We start from the raw sequence: 19,925 nt of genomic DNA, 5'->3' as shown, positions 1-19,925 counted from the left end.
GTTTAAAAAATCAATTTCTTTCGGGGCACCTGGGTGGCGCAGTTGTTGGGCGTCTGCCTTCGGCTCAGGGCGTGATCCTGGCGTTTCAGGATCGAGCCCCACATCAGGCTCCTCCACTAGGAGCCTGCTTCTTCCTCTCCCACTCCCCCTGCTTGTGTTCCCTCTCTCGCTGGCTGTCTCTAATAAATAAATAAATAAATAAATAAATAAATAAATAAATAAATCTTAAAAAAAAAATCAATTTCTTCCTGTTTCAGTCTTGGTAGTTTATAGGTTTCCAGGAAGGCATCCATTTCTTCCAGGTTGTTTAATTTATTGGCATAAAGCTGTTGATAAAAGTTTCTAATGATCCTTCCTATTTCATTGATGTTTGTTGTGACCTCTCCCCTTTCATTCATGATTTTATTAATTTAGGTCCTTTCTCTATTCTTTTGAATAAGTCTTGCCAGTGGCTGATCGATCTTATTTATTCTTTCAAAGAACCAGCTTCTAGTTCTGTTGATCTGCTCTACTGTGCTCCTGGTTTCTAATTCATTGATCTCTGCTCTAATCTTGATCAGCTGCTTTCTCATGCATGTGTTAGGCCTGTTCTTCTGTTCCTGCTCCAGCTTCTTGAGGTGAGAATATAAAAACTGCATTTTGGATTTTTCTATTCTTTTGAGTGAGGTTTGGATGGCTATGTATTTTCCCCTTAGGACTGCCTTTGCAGTGTCCCATAGGTTTTGGACCATTGTGTTTTCATTCTCGTTGGTCTTCATAAATTGTTTAAGTTGATTTTTAATTTCCTGGTTTACCCAGTCATTCTTGAGCAGGATGGTTCTTAGTTTCCAAGTGTTTGAGTTTCTTCCAAATTTTTCCTTGTGATTGAGTTCCAATTTCAAATCATTGTGGTCTGAGAATATGAAGGGAATAATTTCAGTCTTTTGTGACCCAGTATATGGTCTATTCTGGAGAAAGTTCCATGAGCATTTGAAAAGAATGCGTATTCTGTTGTTCTGGAGTGTAGTGTTCTGTATATAATCTGTGAGGTGCAACTGGTCTAGTATGTCATTCAAAGCTCTTGTTTCTTTGTTGATTTTCTGCTTAGGTGATCTGTCTGTTGCTGATAGTGGAGTGTTGAGGTACCCTACTATTAACGTATTTTTATCTATATGTCTCTTTATTCTGGTTAAGAGTTGGCTTGTGTATCTTGCTGCTCCCCTGTTGGGGGCATAGATATTTATAATTGTCATATCCACTTGTTGGATACATCCTTTAAGAAGAATATAGTGTCCTTCTGTATCTCTAACTACAGTCTTTAGTTTAGAATCTAATCTGTCTGATATGAGAATTGCTACCCCAGCTTTCTTTTGAGGTCCATTGGCATGAAAAATGGTTTTCCATTCCTTCACATTCAGTCTGGATGTATCTTTAGGTTCAAGATGAGTCTCTTGTAGACAGCAAACGGATGGGTCATGTCTTTTTATCCAATCTGCAACCCTGTGGCGTTTTATGGGAGCATTTAGGCCATTCACATTAAGCATGATTATTGAGAGAGATGATTTTAATGATGTCATGTTGCCTGTAAAGTCTTTGTTTCTATAGATTGTAAATTTCTGTTCTGTATCATTCTTGGGGCCTTTTAACCTTTATAGAACCCCCCCCCTTAATATCTCCTATAGGGCTGGTTTCGTGGTTACGAATTTGGTCAGTTTCTGCCGATCCTAGAAGGTCCTTATCTCTCCATCAGTTCTGAATGACAGCCTTGCTAGGATAAAGGATCCTTGGCTGCATGTTTTTCTCGGATAGAGCTTTAAAAATATTCTGTCAACCCTTCCTCTCATTCCAGGTCTGTGTAGACAGGTCTGGCGTTATTCTGATATTTTTGCCTCTGTACGTGAGAAATTTCTTCACCCTGGCTGCTTTCATACTGTATCCTTGGATCTAATACTTGCGAAATGCACTATGACATGACGTAGATTTGTCGTGATTGACCGTGGGAGGGGTCCTCTCTGCCTCTTGGACACTAATGCTTGTTTCCTTTGCTAGATTAGGGAAGTTTTCAGCTACAATTTGCTCAAATATCTCTTCTAGACCTCTCACTTTCTCCACCCCCTTGGGGATGCCGATGATTCTGACATTGGAACGTTTCATTGAGTCAGTAATCTCCCGTAATCTACATTCATGAGATTGGATCTTTTTGAGCCAAGTTTCTGTTTTAACTTTCTCTTCTACCATCCCATCCTCCAGTTCACTAATTCATCCTTCTGCCTCATTTACCCTGGCCGTCAGAGCCTCTAGTTTTGACTGCATTTGATTCATAGCATTTTTAATTTCTGCCAGATTCGCTCTCATTTCCGCCCTTAGAGATTCTATACTCTCGTTAATATTTTCATTAATATTTTTTTCAAGTCTACACATCATCTTGACCATTGTTACTCTGAACTCCATTTCTGACAATTTGGTTATATCCATATCCATCAGTTCTGTGGCAGAGGCCACAGACTCATTGTCTTTTCTTTGCTTGGGGGGGATTTCTCCTTCTCATTCTGATAAGGAGAGGTTGCAGGGTTGCCCAGAGCCCAAATTATTGACTGGGACCCAGGCAGTATGCACTTGTTTTATAGGGACCTTAGGGATGTGGGCTTCTTGATTTTTCAGCCTGTCTTCTGGGGGAGGGGCCTGCCGCGCTGATATTCAGGCAACCCTGTTTGGGTAGAGTCTCCCTGTCCCCTGCGAGGGGGGATGGTGATGGGCACAATGCAAACCGGTATTTCTGGGCTTTTGTTCTCTGGTGGCTTTCCCTGGCAGTTTTCTGTGGCTCTTCTGAGAGAGCAGTAGTGGCCGTATCCCAGCCTCTGTCTCAGAACAGAGAGATTGCAGTCCGCTCTCCACTGAGCTCTCCTGGCCTTTTTACCTCTGTTTCTGTCGGTGCTGCCGAAAACCCTGCAACGTCCCACATTGTGCGACCCACAGCCTGTGTCCCAGCCCTCACTTCCAGGGCCCGCAGGTCTCTGTCCTTTGTGTTTCCAGTACCAGCAGCGCCCCCGGTTCCCGCGCGCCCTTCCGAGCTCTCTGCTTCAGTGTGGTTCGCAGGCGCTCTGGAGCTCCGGTTTAAGGTCTGGTTGCGCAAGCACTCCCAAGCTCCTGGTTTCAGTCTGGTTCAAGTGTGCGCTCCAGAGCTCCGGTTTTTAGTTTGGACGCGCGTGCTCCCGAGCTCCCAGTTTTAGTCTGGTTCACGTGAGCGCTACGGTCACGTGCATTCCCGGGCTCACGGTCTCAGTCCGCTCTCTCGTGGTGCCAGTCCACGAGTCCCGCTTGCTCCCCAGTGCAGGTGGCTACTGCTTCCCGGCGCCAAGTGCGGCTGGGATTGCACTCTTTCTAGAAGAAATACTCCATTGGAAAAAAATGAATAAAAAGGCTTTGGCATACTTTTAATTATATAAATAAGTGCTCATCTTTTAAAAAAACGGAATAGTCCCGAATAACATATTAGACTACTCTTCTCGAAATATAACATACAAAAAGCTGTGTTTACATAGCATTACCATTATTGTTACCTAAACTGAGGAAAAATAGTTTACCTGTTTGAAGTTTGAAAAACTTTTCTAAAAAACCTATCAGCATATTCTTCATGTTATGGGGACAGTGCTTGGTGCTTTCAAAAATAAAACCAAAATTATCCAAACTCCTGGACTTGATTTATTATACGTAAGGCATTTTTATACAGGAGAAAAAGTAATTATTGACAGTCTCCCCCAGTACCTAAAATTTGTTATGAATCTACAAGATTGAGTAAAAATTTCTTATTTCCATTAGTTAAATATGTAGAGCTTTTTAGAATGGGAGGGAACTGATTCATTGTATCATAGTCTAAAGTTTCTTGAATTTATACAGATCTGCATTTTTTGTGCTGGGTTTGTTATTCACGGGCTGGGTGGCTTTAGGCCTTGCTTCTCTAAACCACGCTTCTGTACTTTGCAATATGGAGATGATGGTAGTAGCTAACTTTGAGGATTTGTGAGGATTACAAAGCTCCTAGCACAGTGCCAGCTCCACACTATTTTAAATTTACAGATGTTTAAATGTATACTTTTTGTTTTAGGAGCTTAATAAAAAGGATATCCAAGCAGTTTCAACCATTTTGGTTTCTTTTGGAAGATGTGGCAAAAATATCACTATATTGGGGCAAGGTGGACTTACAGCTATGATAAAACAAGGACTGGTCCAAAAGATAAGTATGGAATATGTAATATTTATGTGAGGGGAAATAGGATTCAAGGTGTGTTTTCTAATAAAATGTTCAAACAGTTGAAAAATAAATTTGGGGAAGTTTACATAAAACTTTAGGTAAAATAAATATTTTTGTAACCTGAGCTATATGTTGCAAAGATGGAGATCAAAAGGACACCCTATACACCAGGCTCCTTGATGATCATGTGAATTTAAGGCCACAAGACTCCCTGAGGCTTTTACTTATTTTATTTTATCTATTTACTGTCTAATTTGTTTTTCTTTTTGTATCGTTTATTATCTATTTCCCATGTTAAAATGTGGGATATTGATTTTTATTTGTTTTATTTATTTCTGTATACCTAGCTCTGAGAATAGTACCTGGGAAGTAGTATATTCTCAAATACGTGAATTAATTAAAGTAAAATAACACCAAAACTTTTCAAATAGTAATAATGCCAAAATAATCTAATTTATGATGATAATTTATTTTCATCTACTAATGAATGTACCTGAACTAGGAATTTGAAAGGGGAAATCAAGTTCTTCTGCCTAGAATTAGGATTAGTTCATCCATTCCCATCTAAACTGGTAAAATATAGTGAGTTATCAAAAAATGAAAACAACAAAGATGTTTAAAAACATAAAACTTCTTTTCATACAATACCGGAATTTTTATTTTTATGTTTCTTTATTCCTAGGTTTACTGTTTATGCAAGATAAGTATATTCTTAAATTATTAAAATTTAATTCAAAGTAACTAATGTATACATTTCTTTTTTTACATGGTTGCCTGGTTTGAAAAATCAAAGGAGATCATTCTCAGTCGAGGAAATTCAAAAGATGAGGCAGTTATAAATATGATAGAAGACTTATTTGATCTTTTGATGGTAAAGTCACATTGATTAACCAATCTTACAAGCATGTGTTTATTTAAAATAGAATTTGTGTTCTGTATGTCCAGAGCCTAAAAGTTCCTAACAGATTGATTAGTGACTTGATTGGATTTGTCTGTTCAGATTGTATAAAGCACTTATTCTGATTAATACAATTAAATAGTTAATAAATAAAAGTTAAATAATTACATGGTGAATTCAAATGTGATCTGTCACTTTAATACTATTTTAATATTTACTACTATATCAATACAATATAATGGTTTATAATATAAGATAATAAATTATAAATTAAATATTCACTTTTTTTCAGGTCATACATGACATCAATGATGAAGGTATAATAAACATTTTATTTCTTTTAAAACAATAACTTGCTATTAGGGTTTTAGTATAATTTTGCAATCCTCAGAGTATTGTCCTAATATTAGGAATCTATTTAATTTAGGGATCAACAACCTTTTTCTGTAAAGGGCCAGATAGTAAACATTTTAAGCTTCATAATTGGCTAAGCAAAAGAAATCAACGATATTATATAGGTACTTATATAACAAGAAAGAGAACAGATTCCCACAGATATCTTACTGATACAATTCAAGATACGTACAGTGTTTTTGTAATATAGGTCAACTAATGAGAATAACACTCTTTTGAGGGGATGACATTTCACTTAATTAAGGCTCAGAGTTAGTGTTTGCTCTTATCAGAATTGATTGCAAATGTTCATTTTTTATGCTTATCTGTAATGAGATTTTATGTAAATTGCGTTAGAAAATGTCTTTTCATGCAGATAATGCCAAATACTGATATCAGTTCATGAGCATGACTTTTAATTTAGCATGTTCATCACTTGGAAAGCATTTATGGAATTATATTAGATTCTTAATATTTGCCTTTTAGAATGTCATTGCGTTGCAAATGAATCACTTTCATCTGAAGGCTAGGTGGAAGCCCCTCAGCTGAACATTTAAATAAATTTTGAAATATGGGAATTTCCTTTGTACTTCATCAGTGTCCAGAAATGCTGCAGGACCTGTAATTGGAGCTTAGAAAAAATGTACTCCTATAAATATGTGTGGGAATGGAGTTGTCACTCCTTGTTTTAATTTTTGACAGCCTGGGAAATGTATAAAAGTTTGGCAGTACTTGTGATTCAGATAACCTTGCTTTCATTGAAAGGACTTTAGTGAAGTACAAGTTTCTAATATAAGAACAATTCTTGCCTTGTAATTTTGGGTTGAATTCATTAAGAAACATTAACTCTGTGGCCCATGCTAATTACTGAAGTAATTGGTACTTGACATTGGCTTAGTTCATGAGAATAGAATGAAATTCACTTTGATACTCCTGCTTCAGTGACTCAGATATTTCCGTAGAATACCTACTGATGAATAATAAAACCATACAAAATGGGCAGTGGGGTGGATTTGGTTTGTGGGCCATAATTTGCCAACTCTTATCTAATGGGATAGAACTTTGAGTATGTAGAACACATAACAACTCATCCTCACTTGCGAATGGCCATTGTTTTATGCCAAGCAAGCGGTCCAACAAATTATTTTATCTCTATTGGTTGAAGAAGAATTACCTAGGATTGGTCATTGAGGCTGGTGAAAGGAACAATTTACCTTCAAAGCCAAAAAGTTTCAAAAGCTTAATTGCATTTACTTCAATAGTAGTTAATGCTACCTTTTCATTGATTGCTTTACAGTTGACATATAATCTAGCCTAAATTCTTAAGTTTTTAGGGAAGAAAACAGCCCTAAAGCACCAGTGAATATGAAGTAATCCAAGTGTTTTTTTTTAAGTAAATAATTACATCCTTTTACCTAATTGAGTGATTTTATTCCTTTTTACCTTCAGTGTAGTCACTTTGGAAAGTCGTATATTTTCTGTTGTATTGCTATTATTTAAAACTATTTTTAATTTGCGTTATGAAATGGCATGTGGCAAATTCTTCTGAATGTATTTAGTATTGATAAAGCCTTGTTCTTTGAGAATAGGGTTAACTTTAGAAAACTCAAGATATTTAGATCTTTATATTGAGAAGTGTTCATGGCTGTCATGGAACTTTCGATATATGACTAAATTAATGAGGCCAGTTTTCATAAGAACTTCACGATAGAAATTTCCACTTTTGAACTATATTTATTTCACCTGAAAAAAGTCCTGCTACCTTGGGACTGAAAGGAGAAGCTGAATCTGAAATTATGTCTTTGCCAGAGTTAAGGTGAGTCAAATCTATTGAAGTGTTTTTTCAAAGCCACGTATCTAGTTAATGGGAGAACTAGGACTGGATTTCATGTTTCCTGTTGCCCAAGACAGTCAGTGGGCCTTCTCTGAACTAGTACATTCTTTCATTAACTCATATAAGAAAAGATTGCCGTTTAAAAGAATTTAAAATACACATTTATTAATGATTTAACACTTTCAGGTAAAAGGCAAGTAGTGGAAAGTTTCGTGCCTCGAATCTGTGTCCTGGTTATTGACTCAAGAGTGAATATTTGTATTCAGCAGGAGGTAAAGTCATCTGTTAGATTTTTTTTAAAAAAACCTAAAAATGAGAGAGTGAAGCAAATTTAGTAGCAATTCAACAAAATGAATAATTATTTTTTCTTGGTAGTAAATTAATTATGTAGTGTATTTCTGTTGTCTTAATTCATTGCCTGACGTGATGAATAAATGTTACCCAAATATTTACTGAAACTTCATAGCCATCTGTGTTTATGTATGCATATAGCTCGTATGAAAATAAATTATACCATCCAGATATTAGGAGTTCTCAGTATTTAAGTGCTAAAAATAACCTGTATTAGTATATGTATGTGTGTACATATATAACCATAAGAACAAATATAAATCAGGTAATAGTTTTTGCTTGTTTAGTTCTTATGAGTAATAAACATATGTCTTATTGCAAAGAGTGTAACTGGAATCATGGTATGTTTTGTTCTTGATATCCTTTGTTTCATGGTGTTTTTTTTTTTTTTTTTGTATTCACCATTTTATACTTTATATTCTTTCCTCCACCCTTCTCCATCATTCCTGCATAAAGTGCTGTGCTTAAAAAAAAATAGGCTTCTAAGTTTGTATACCTAGAATATTTCTGTAAGTACTTAATGTTCCACTGAATATATAATGGATTATCTTTTTTTCTTTTCTAGACTCTGAAAAAAATGAATGCTATGCTTGACAAAATGCCTCAAGATGCCAGGAAAATACTCTCTAACCAAGAAATGTTAATTCTCATGTAATAATTTGTACTATATTGCTTTAATTAGTGGTTCAGGTCAAGAATTTAAAGGATATTTTATAAGGCTGTGAGACAACCATTAGTTGCATTAATAATTAAAACTGATAAACTGTTGTAGATTTCTAAATCAGTTTATGGCTATATTTTCTGCATAAGTCTGTGATACTAGCCAATTGTAAATTTTAGTGAAGTTTTTTTCCCCCAATATGTGGGCTTTTTAATTGGTACTAGTTTAGTATGTAATCTGTTATTTTGATTTACAGGAGTAGTATGGGAGAAAGGATTTTAGATGCCGGAGGTAAGTATCCTTTTTCAAAATGTTGTATTTGAAATTATTCCAAATTTATTAATAGAATATAATACCTATTTAGTCAAAATAATATTAACATTGTAATGTAGTGAGATTATGTGAGGGAATTATAAACTATGTACAATCAAGCAATCTTTAATGACTAATAGGTGATTAAATGATCTGTATCTGTGACACTAAAATAATAACTAAACATGACAATAGGAGTCTTCAAATATAAATCTTACCTAATGGAGGATTTATGAATAATAACTTAATTTTCTAACATATTTGAATTACTTTTCCTAAGAAATTCCTCAAATGATGTTTTATGAATTAGTAGGTTTAATATTTTGGGGACGTAGAGATTTGTTTTTAAAGAACGTGTTTATTAAAAGAACTCAATCTTTTCTAAGTTTCATATGAGAAAATTTTGTAGTGATTGACGTACAGAACAAACCACTGGTTAAAGTACTTTGGAATAACTATAACCGTAATACGACAGTAAAAGCTTCTGTGATTTATAGGCTATCGTATGAGTTATTTAGCAATTCACATCCCTAATAATGAAATGACAGAGTCTTTGACTATTTAGGAGTTTCTTTCAAATATCCTTTTAAAAAAAAAAAAGTTTTACTCCTTTCTTCCATTAGTAAACTTGTTATTTGGGCTGTATTCATTTCTGTACTGATAAGATCTGTCTTAATCCATATGAACAAAATGGCAAAAGATGAGTGAATGACACTAATATGTTCCTTTCTCTTGCTTGTTCTAATTCCTTATAAACAATGACTTTTATAAACTTATTTTTCATAATTTCCAATAATACATTAACAATTTTTTTCAAGATTATGACTTACAAGTAGGTATCGTAGAAGCACTGTGCAGAATGACTACAGAAAAACAAAGACAAGAACTGGCATGTCAGTGGTTTTCAATGGATTTTATTGCTAATGCATTTAAAGGAATTAAAGACTCTGAATTTGAAACAGTAAGTAGTATAAAAATAACAAATTAACGACAGGCTTTTTTTTTTTTATTACTATGCTTTTTAAAAGTCTCTTTTTTTAAAATTAGGATTGCAGAGTATTTCTCAACCTTGTAAATGGCATGCTTGGAGACAAGAGGAGGTAAACTTAATACAGTATTCAACCATTTACTGATAAGGAACTAGCTCAAGAGGGAGCACACAGTGTTGAACTTTTAAAATTTATGTGGTCTTTGGGATGTAAAATGCACGGGGATAAAATAATGTCTTATTGTAACACCATGTAATAAGTTACTGCGCTGGTACACTGAGACCATCTCCCACTGGTCTTATTTTGTCTTTTTAGAGGAAACATGCATTTTTATTTAGTATTAATAAAATTAGTTTATTGTATTTCAGAATTACATATACCTTATCATAAATTTAGTGTTTTAGGAATATAAAAATCTAGTATAAGTATACCTTGAGCTACTTCCTTCATCCACATACTGGAATAAAAACATATAGCAAACAAATTTATCTTTTTTTATAATTAATGCACTCTACCTCTTTCTGAGGTTATTTAATTTCAGGAATGGGCATGAATGAAAGGTAATTATCACTTTGGATAGTAACGAGCAGTATTTGCAGTTCATTGCCTGGCACCATATTATAGATGCTCAGGACACCTTTATTGGATGAATAAGTTTACTTTACTTACTAAGGAAACAAAGACAGAATGAGGGTTGAGTGCAGGGAATCATGTTATTTGGATTTGAATCATAGGTTCCCCTCTTCTAATGTTGGGCAAATTATTAAACTTACTTGCATCAGTTTCCTTAGCTGTAAAATAAGAATACTAATGATACCTACCTTATATGTTTGTTGTAGAAATTAAATGAGATGATTATATGTTAAGTACTTATAATAAAAAGTATCTGACCAAGGAAGCATTTGGCGAATTCAGTCATTTTTATTAGCTGTATTATTCACTTCTACTCTTCTTTTCCCATGTAAATCCTATGGGAGCGTCCACTATCTTAATAATATAAGCTAAATTAGGAATTTCTACTCCTAGTCAATAGCATAAAAAGTAAATGGATATAGTCACTGTAGTCAGAATGGGAGGTTGAGTAGTATCCTCAAAATAATACACTTTTCCAAAGAAACAAATTTCCATTAAACTCTTATTTTAGTTTAGAAGGAGATATGATTTTATTTAAATCATTAGGACCACAACCTGATTTCCTTTTGATCCTAGACATGATTTCTATGGTGAGTCAAGATTATAGTGTGAAGGCTTATTTTTTTATTATAATAATATTTTTTTATTATGTTAGTCACCATACAGTACATCCCGGGTTTTTGATGTAAAGTTCGATGATTCATTAGTTGCGTATAACGTGAAGGCTTATTAACATTTTTTTAACACAACATACTTTTTATTTCAGGGTCTTTACGTTTCCTTGTTTATCAGCATTTCTTGGTAAATATGAGGTAAGTTTTAAATTTAACATGTTTTAGTTATTGGATGAACTTTGATACATGGTCTAGTGAGTTACAGGTTACAAGTTGACAAGAATGTTAAAAATAGTCATAACTTGATCATAAATATAGCTGGTCTAGTATTCTGTGTCTAAGAGCCATTTTATGAAGTGACATATTTGTAGCCAAGGATAACTGAAATATAAAGGCTGCGCTTCAATTTTTTTTTCCTTTAAGTCAAGCCCATTATTGATTTACCATTCATTAATATGTTCAAACTAATATTTTCAATCTTTTTTTTTTTACTTGGAATATTTGTGATTTTTTTGGAGCTAGCTAATTTCTGTGTAAGGTATTAAAGCAGCATTTCTTTTGATTGTTTCTAAATTGATTTAAATACTCATCTGCTCTTTCTCTTACCTCACCTTCTGGCTGTCCTCTTTTCTTTAAACAAACAAACAAACAAACAAAAAACCCTCAACCATGAGTATAATATAGTCATAATTTTCTGTTGTCACTTTTAAAATCATAGTATATAATAATTTTTTTATGTTTATTAGTTGCAAATACCTTCAGATGAAAAACTTGAGGAATTTTGGATAGATTTTAATCTTGGGAGCCAGACTTTATCATTCTACATTGCTGGAGATAATGATGTAAGCTTTATTCCATCTACTATTGTATGTTTGTATATGTGTATGTATTAAATGTATTAATTTAAGAACATGGATTTTTGTATGTTTATTTTTCCAGCTATTTTAATAGATTTCAATATTAACCTTGTAGTTTTGATTAGCATGGTAACCCATTCAGTTAATTCAAAGTGAAGATTATTTCTGATATTTTATTGCAACAGAAAAATTAATGTTAGATTTTAATACTAGTTTTTTAACCTAATATTTTTCAGAAATAAATTACACGTTAATGACATAACATTTAACATTCATATGAACATATGAACTGGAATCTAGAAAAGATAACATTCAAATATAGAGGCACTCAAAAATATTCTAACAAATACTGACAAGTGGTCTTATCCATTCATAAAATCTTCTGTTTGAAAATAGCGAGATATTGATTCTTACGGTAGTATTTGGAAATGATTTATTTCTTTATGTGCTATATTGTAGCTATATTTAAACCTTCCAACCAGATGGTATATTTTCTACTGACTTCTCTTTAACCTGAGGAGAATTCTTGAGCCATTGTTTCCAAATAGCTACCACTTAATATTTGGTCCATGGGCATACTTTTAGTCTGGATGTATAGTCACTTTGTAAAAATCCAAGTAAGAGTTGATCTGCATTTACTTATCTCATTGTGGTTGCTGATATTTTAATGAGGATTTAGTCTTTTTAGTCTGTCTCTTGTAAAATCCTGCTTTTTGTTCCAGGTAAACTATAGACAGACATTAAGCAAATGCCCCTGAGGATTTCCACGTACTGTCAATTCTTTTTATTTTAGAGCACCTTCATAGAATGCTTAATTAAAATCGAGTTCCAAATATTAGCACTTCTTCTCAGGATCACTGACAGTTTTTATTGGTGTATTTATTCTAGCAGGATTTGTAGGAATATTTTTTAACTGGGTTTTCTTTAGAAATGGACTCTAATTTTGGGAGAAGAGGATAGAATAGGATCGATGTAGTTCCTGCCTTCACTCAGTTTGGTCTAATGGGTGATTCCAACAAGAAAATAAGCAATTATAGTATGATATATGGTAGGGATAGTATAAAATGCATTTATAAATGTTAAATGCCTGCCATGTGCTAGAAACTAACCTAGAAATGCAGGGGGATTCCTTCAAAACACATATTTACAGTCCTTTCTTTCCTGGATTTCTATAGCAGTACATTCTCACTGTATTCTCTGACTTTCCTAAAAGCCATTCTCCATGTAGTGGCTGCTTAAAAACCCTTCTTTTGTCTCTTTAACATTGTGTATGAGGGTCTTTGTGATCTGGCCCCTGGCTATCTCTCTGACATCTCAGACCATTCTCTGTGCTTACTATGTTCCAGCCACATTCATTTTTTTTTTTTCTATTTAACAAAGATCTTGCCCATTTCAGATCTTTCTATTTGCTGGTTCTTCTGCCCAGAAACTTCCACATCTTTGCATCTCAGTTTCTTTCCATTTAGAGTTCAGTATAAATATTGCTTCTTTTTTTTTTTTTTAAAGATTTTATTTATTTATTTGACAGAGAGAGAGACAGCCAGCGAGAGAGGGAACACAAGCAGGGGGAGTGGGAGAGGAAGAAGCAGGCTCGTAGCAGAGGAGCCTGATGTGGGGCTCGATCCCATGATGCCAGGATCACGCCCTGAGCCGAAGGCAGACGCTTAACTGCTGTGCCACCCAGGCGCCCCTAAATATTGCTTCTTTATACAGATATTCTCTGGTAACTCAATCTAATGTTTAAAGTTGCCTCCCAACCATATGATCCTCTCAGTAAATGCAGAAAAAAAGATTTGACAAAATACAGCATTCTTTCTTGATTAAAACTCCCCATAGTGTAGGGATAGAGGGAATATACCTCAATATCATAAAAGCCATTTATGAAAAGCCCACTGTGAATATCATTCTCAATGGGGAAAACTTGAGAGCTTTTCCCCTAAAGTCAGGAACAGGACAGGGATGTCCACTATCACCACTGTTGTTCAACATAGTACTAGAAGTCCTAGCCTCAGCAATCAGATAACAAGAAATAAAAGTCATCTGAATCGGCAAAAAAGAAGTTAGACTCTCACTGTTTGCAGATGATGTGATACTCTATGTGGAAAACCCAAAAGACTTCACCCCAGAATTGCTTTAACTCATGTAGGACTTCAGCAAAGTAGTGGTATATAAAATCAATGCACAGATAGCAGTTGTATTTCTATACACTGAGACAGAAGAAAGAAATTAAGGAGCCAATCCCATTTACAATTGCACCCAAAACCATGAGATACCTAGGAATAAACCTAACCAAAGAGGTGAAGGATCTGACTCTGAAAACTATAGGATGCTCATAAAAGAAATTGAAGAAAACACAAAGAAATCGAAAAACATTTTCCATGCTCATGGATTGGAAGAACAAATATTGTTAAAATGTCTTTGCTACCCAGAACAGTCTGTTCATTCAGTGCAATCCCTATGAACATACCATCAACACTCTTAACAGAGCTGGAACAAATAATCCTAAAATTTGTGTGGAACCAGAAAAGACCCTGAATAGCCAAAAGAATGTTGAAAAAGAAAACCAAAGCTGATGGCTTCACAATTCCGGACTTCAAACTCTATTACAAAGCTGTAATCATCAAGACAGCATGGTACTGGCACAAAAACAGACACATAGATCAATGGAACAGAATAGAGAACCCACAAATGGACCCTCAACTCTATGGTCAACTAATCTTCAACAAAGCAGGAAAGAATATCTAATGGAAAAAGGATAGTCTCTTCAACAAAGGGTGTTGGGAAAATTGGAGAGTCACATGCAGAAGAACAAAACTGGACCATTTTCTTACACAATGCACAAAAATAAACTCAAAATGATGAAAGACCTAAATGTGAGATAGGAATCCATCAAAATCCTAGAGGAGGACACAGGCAGCAACCTCTTCAACTTGGCCACAGAAACTTCTTGCTAGACACGTCTCCAAAGGCAAGTGAAACAGGCAAAAATGAATTACTGGGGTTTCATCAAGATAAAAAGCTTTTGCACAGCAAAGGAAACAGTCAACAAAACCAAAAGAGAACCTATAGAATGGGAGAAGATATTTGCAAATGTCTTATCAGATAAAGGGCTAGTATCCAAAATCTGTAAAGGACTTATCAAACTCAACATCTGAAGAACAAATAATAGAGTCAAGAAATGGGCAGAAGACATGAACAGACATTTCTCCAAAGAAAACATGCAAATGGCCAACAGACACGTGAAAAAAAATGCTCCACATCACTTGGCATCAGGGAAATACAAATCAAAACCACAATGAGATACCACCTCACATCAGTCAGAATGGCTAAAATTAATAAGTCAGGGAACAACAGATGTTGGCAAGGATGCAGAGAAAGGGGAACTCTCTTACACTGTTGGTAGGAATGCAAGCTGGTGCAGCCACTCTGGAAAACAGTATGGAGGTTCCTCAAGAAGTTAAAAATAGAGCTACCCTACGACCCAGCAATTTCACTAGTGGTATTTACCCCAAAGATACAAAGGTAGTGATTCTAAGAGGTACCTTCACCCCAGTGTTCATAGCAGCAATGTCCGCAATAGCCAAACTATGGAAAGAGCCCAGATGTCCATTGACAGATGAATGGATAAAGATGTGGTATATGTGTGTACACACACACACACACACACACACACGCATGCACACACAATGGAATACTCAGCTATCAGAAAATGAAATCTTGCCATTTGCAACAACGTGGTTGGAGCTATAGGGTATTATGCTAAGCGAAATAAGTCAATCAAAGGAAGACAATCATATGATCTCACATATGTGGAATTTAAGAAACAAAGACGATCATAGGGGAAGAGAGGGAAAAATGAAAAAAAAGATGAAATCAGAGAGGAAGACAAACCATTAGAGACTCTTAATTATAGAAAACAAACTGAGGGTTGCTAGAGGGGAGGTGGCGGGTGGAGGGATGGGGTAACTGGGTGATGGACTATAAGGAGGGCACGTGATGTCACAAGCACTGGGTGTTATGGAAGACTGATGAATCACTGAACTCTACCTCTGAAACTAGTAATACACTACATGTTAATTGAATTTAAGTTACAAAAAATAATAAAAATTATGAAATTTTCCATAATATAAAAAAAAAAGGAAGGCAATAAACCAGGAAGCATCACTTTGAAGTTAACAACCATCCAGAATGTGCCTCAAAGGAGCAAGTGTTTTTACACATAGAAAATAAGAATCTGCTCAAAGCTTTGGGGCAGAGAAGAGGATAGCAACACTTTTCTCCCAACCCTGAGGCTTTGAGGTAAGGGAGAGTTAGCACCTTAACTGGAGATGCCATAATGGTAGTGGTGCCCTCAGCATATGGACTGGTTTCAAGTAAGGCAAAGAAGTGGAGGGAGTTAGTGAGGAGATTGAGGATTCAGGTGAATTTCTGTAAAATGAATTGTCCTTAAATAACAAAAGAAGGGGATCTATTTTCCTCGCAAGATTAGTGGAGGGTTTTAGGATCTCATCTTTTGGGAATGGTATCTAATTTTTCCCGTAGCTTTTTTTGTGAATTCAGTATTAGTTTATTCTGTTATATACATTTTCAATGAAAGCATTTCTGTGGAAGGGGGAAGGGGAAAATACAGTGATTATTCATATGCATTCAGTGTTTGAATTTAAGGACAGTTAATCAGCAAGTGGGAATTGAGGAATGCATAGGATTTCACACTATTTCAAAGGCATAAATGACAGGATTTGGTAACATTTTTAAAAAGGATATCCTCTAATAAATATTAATGGTAGTAATTCCTTTTTTGGTCAAAAACAAAAATTATACCATTATACTATGAAATCATACCAGTATTTCCTTTATAAAAGTGGATAGATTAAATATGACACATGTAATATATTATACAATTCATGGAGCAAGAAATGTGTTACTTAGTGATACTTAATAAAAAATAACTTTATTGTTTGTATAACTTTTAAGTTTTTAAACTGGTGTTTAAAGAAGATTTAAAGCAGGAGTAAGTTATTTATTTATGGTCAAACCTGTTTTTAAATTTCAGGATCATCAGTGGGAAGCAGTGACTGTGCCTGAGGATAAAGTACAAATATACAGTGTTGAAGGTATTAAACGTGTTTTCTTTAACTCTCCTCTTGACTCTGATCGCATGAGTAGCAGTTGCATGCTCTCTGGGGAAAAAATAGACTAATGAAAACAAAGTCAACATTTTCATATATTTACATTCATAAATTTGATAGTTCAATATCATCAATATTTGCTGAACCCACATTTCCCCACCCCAATTTCCTAACTCCTTCCTGAACTTCTTTTCGTTATCTAGTCTAAAACCTGTGACCAATCACTTTCTTGTCAATATGTTCAAGGCTCTTGCCTTTTATCCAATTAGTTTGATTAGATCCAAAAACATCTAGCTCCCGCACTAATATAACTGGAATTGTATTAACATTGCTGGCAAAGTCCTACAACTTGGCAGACTGGTACCAAGATATAGTTTAGTCATTTCAATGGGGATGTGGTATCTTGTGATCGTTTTAATTTGCATATTCCTCTTGACCAGAAATGTTGAGCACTTTTGCATTTGCTTGGTGGCCATTGATATATATTCCTTTGTGAAGTATCCATTTAAATATTTTGTCCTTTTTTTACTAGGCTGTCTTTTTTTAATTAAGTTTTTGAGTTCTTACATATGTGGGTAGCAATCCTTTGATAGATAGATGTTCTGTGTGTATCTTCTCCCCATCTGCATCTTCCTTACTTATTTCTTAGGGGTGTCTTTCATGAGCAGAAGTCTTTAAACTTGAAGTCCACTTGATCACTTTTTTCATTGTGCTTATTGCTTTGTGTGACCTAAGTAATTTTTGCTTACAACCAAGTCACAAAGATGTTCTTTTGTCTATAAAAACTTTGTGGTTTTAGCTTTTATGTTTGGGATTATGATCCATCTCAAATTAACATTTGGTTATAGTATGATACAGGAGTTGTGGTTCATTTTCTCATACGGACACGCAGTTTTTCCAGTACTATTTGATGAAAAGGCTTTCCCCACTGGATTTCACTGATTCCCTATTTGAAAATCAAATGACTGATAGCAGTGCATATCTCATCTCTTGAAGCTGTACTCCATCCCATGGATCTATTTGCCATTCCTTATGCCAGTAGTACCACACTGTTTTAATTTTTGTAGATTTACAGTTAGTCTTGAAATCAGAGAGTGTAAGTCTTCCAACATTCTGGTTTTTTCAAGGCTGTTTTAGAAATTGTAGACCTTATGTATTTCCGTATGTCTTTTGAAGTTATCAATTGCAATAAAAAGTCTGCTAGGTTTATGATTACAATTGTAGTTTGATATGGGGAGAAACAACTTTGTAACAATGGTAAGTATTTCAGTCTACAAACATGGTATATCTTTACATTTATTCAGGTCTTTAATTTCTCTCAATAATGCCGTGTAGTTTTTAGTGTAGAAATCTTACACATCCTATGATGAACTTATTCCCAAGTCTTCAATCTTAACCTGATATGATTATAAATAGAATTGATCTTTAATTTCATTTCCAGATATTTTCTGCTGATATGCAAAAATACAATTGATTTTGAAATACTTACCTTGTATCCTACAGTCTTGCCAAAGTCACTACTTCATTCTAGTAGTTGTAGCGTGGATTCCTGATATTCCAGGGAGTCTGTTATGGTCTCTGCAAATAAAGATGCGGTTTTACTTCTTCCTTTCTGATCCTTACGCCCGCCCTTAACGAACTTCCTTCCTTTGTCCCTCTCCCCCACCTCTCCTCTGTCCCTCTCTTTATTTTTTCCTCCCTTTATTCTCCCCCACCTTCCTTTGTTCCTACCTTTGCCTTACTGCAATAGCTAGAACTTCTAGTATAGTATAGAATAGAATTGGTAAACGTGGTCATCTTTGCCTTCTTCATGATCTTTGCTTAGGGAAGAACATGTAGTAGTTTACCCTCGAACGTGATGTTAGCTGAAGGTTTTTTGTAGATGACCTTCCATCGGGTTGAGGAAGTTGGTGAGTCTTCATGTGTATAAACACACATAAAACTATTATGCAATTCAAGGTAGTAAATATATCCAGTCCCCCTAAATGTTCTTTATGCTCCTTTTGATCTATCCCCAGGAAGATCTAGTCCTAGGAAGTCACTGATGTTTTCTCTACCATGGACAAGTTTACATTTCCTCAGTTTCTATAAATAGAATCATACAACATATAGCAATTTTTTCTGGGTACTTCCTTTCAACATTACCTATGTATATGCATATTTATGTTAGTATATGTAATATATATAATTATATGTATTATATGTAATATATAAAATATACATGTAAAAATATATAATACATATTTAATATAAATATACATATTTTACACAAATGTAATATGTACATTTATATATGACGTATTTGTGTATTTTTATGTAGTAATACATTTAGATATATATTTTTAACTTAGCCACATTACATGTATTCATAGTTTATTCCTTTTTATTGCTGAGTGGTATTCCATGGTATGGTTATACTTCAATTTGTTTATCCATTCACCTTTTGATGAGTATTTGGAAGGTTCCCAGTTGTCAGCTATTATAAAATGCTACTGTGAGTATTCATGTATACTTATCTTTATGCATATGTATATATATGCTTTTATTTTTCCTCAGTAAATACTGGGGAGTGTAGTGGCTGTGTCAAAGCATAGATATATGTTTACCTTTGTCAGAAACTTCCAAATGGTTGTCCCAAGCAGTTTTACCATTTTACATCCTCACCACCGGTGTATAAGAGCTCCAGTTGACATCCTTGGCAACAGTTCACATGGTCAGTCTTACCTTTTGGCCTTATTGCATTGCCTAGAACCTTCAGTATAATGTTGAGTAGAAGTGATGAGAGTAGATGTCTTCACCTGGTTTTTGATGTTGGGGGGGAAAGCATTCCTTTTTTGCACCACGAAGTATTTATGGTGATAGTTTTTCATGTGTGCCCTCTGTCAAACTGAGGAAATTCTCATTCCTAATTTGCTGCGAGGGACTTCCTTGATCACAAACACTGTTGGATTTGGGGAAATGCTTTTCCTGCACCTATTGATATTATATATGGTTTCTCTTGTTTGGTTCCTTAATAGAAATCC

The 19,925-nt window shown here is 34.7% G+C and overlaps 1 protein-coding gene across 1 annotated transcript in view; it reads left to right on the top strand.

Annotated features, from left to right (window-relative positions):
- SYCP2 (synaptonemal complex protein 2) overlaps window positions 1-19,925 on the top strand; it is a 79,307-nt gene that overhangs the window by 16,578 nt on the left and 42,804 nt on the right. Inside the window, exons 4-14 of the mRNA XM_040638540.1 lie at window positions 4,085-4,213; window positions 4,998-5,102; window positions 5,422-5,446; window positions 7,543-7,628; window positions 8,273-8,358; window positions 8,625-8,659; window positions 9,499-9,641; window positions 9,728-9,780; window positions 11,069-11,114; window positions 11,663-11,758; window positions 16,827-16,887. Coding sequence (XP_040494474.1) covers window positions 4,085-4,213; window positions 4,998-5,102; window positions 5,422-5,446; window positions 7,543-7,628; window positions 8,273-8,358; window positions 8,625-8,659; window positions 9,499-9,641; window positions 9,728-9,780; window positions 11,069-11,114; window positions 11,663-11,758; window positions 16,827-16,887 — 865 coding nt within the window. The remainder of the gene's footprint in view (window positions 1-4,084; window positions 4,214-4,997; window positions 5,103-5,421; window positions 5,447-7,542; window positions 7,629-8,272; window positions 8,359-8,624; window positions 8,660-9,498; window positions 9,642-9,727; window positions 9,781-11,068; window positions 11,115-11,662; window positions 11,759-16,826; window positions 16,888-19,925) is intronic.

Source organism: Ursus maritimus, unplaced genomic scaffold (assembly GCF_017311325.1).
Source record: "Ursus maritimus isolate PB19 unplaced genomic scaffold, ASM1731132v1 scaffold_22, whole genome shotgun sequence".
Taxonomy (NCBI): Eukaryota; Metazoa; Chordata; class Mammalia; order Carnivora; family Ursidae; genus Ursus; species Ursus maritimus.
This window is presented reverse-complemented; position numbering and strand designations above follow the sequence as displayed.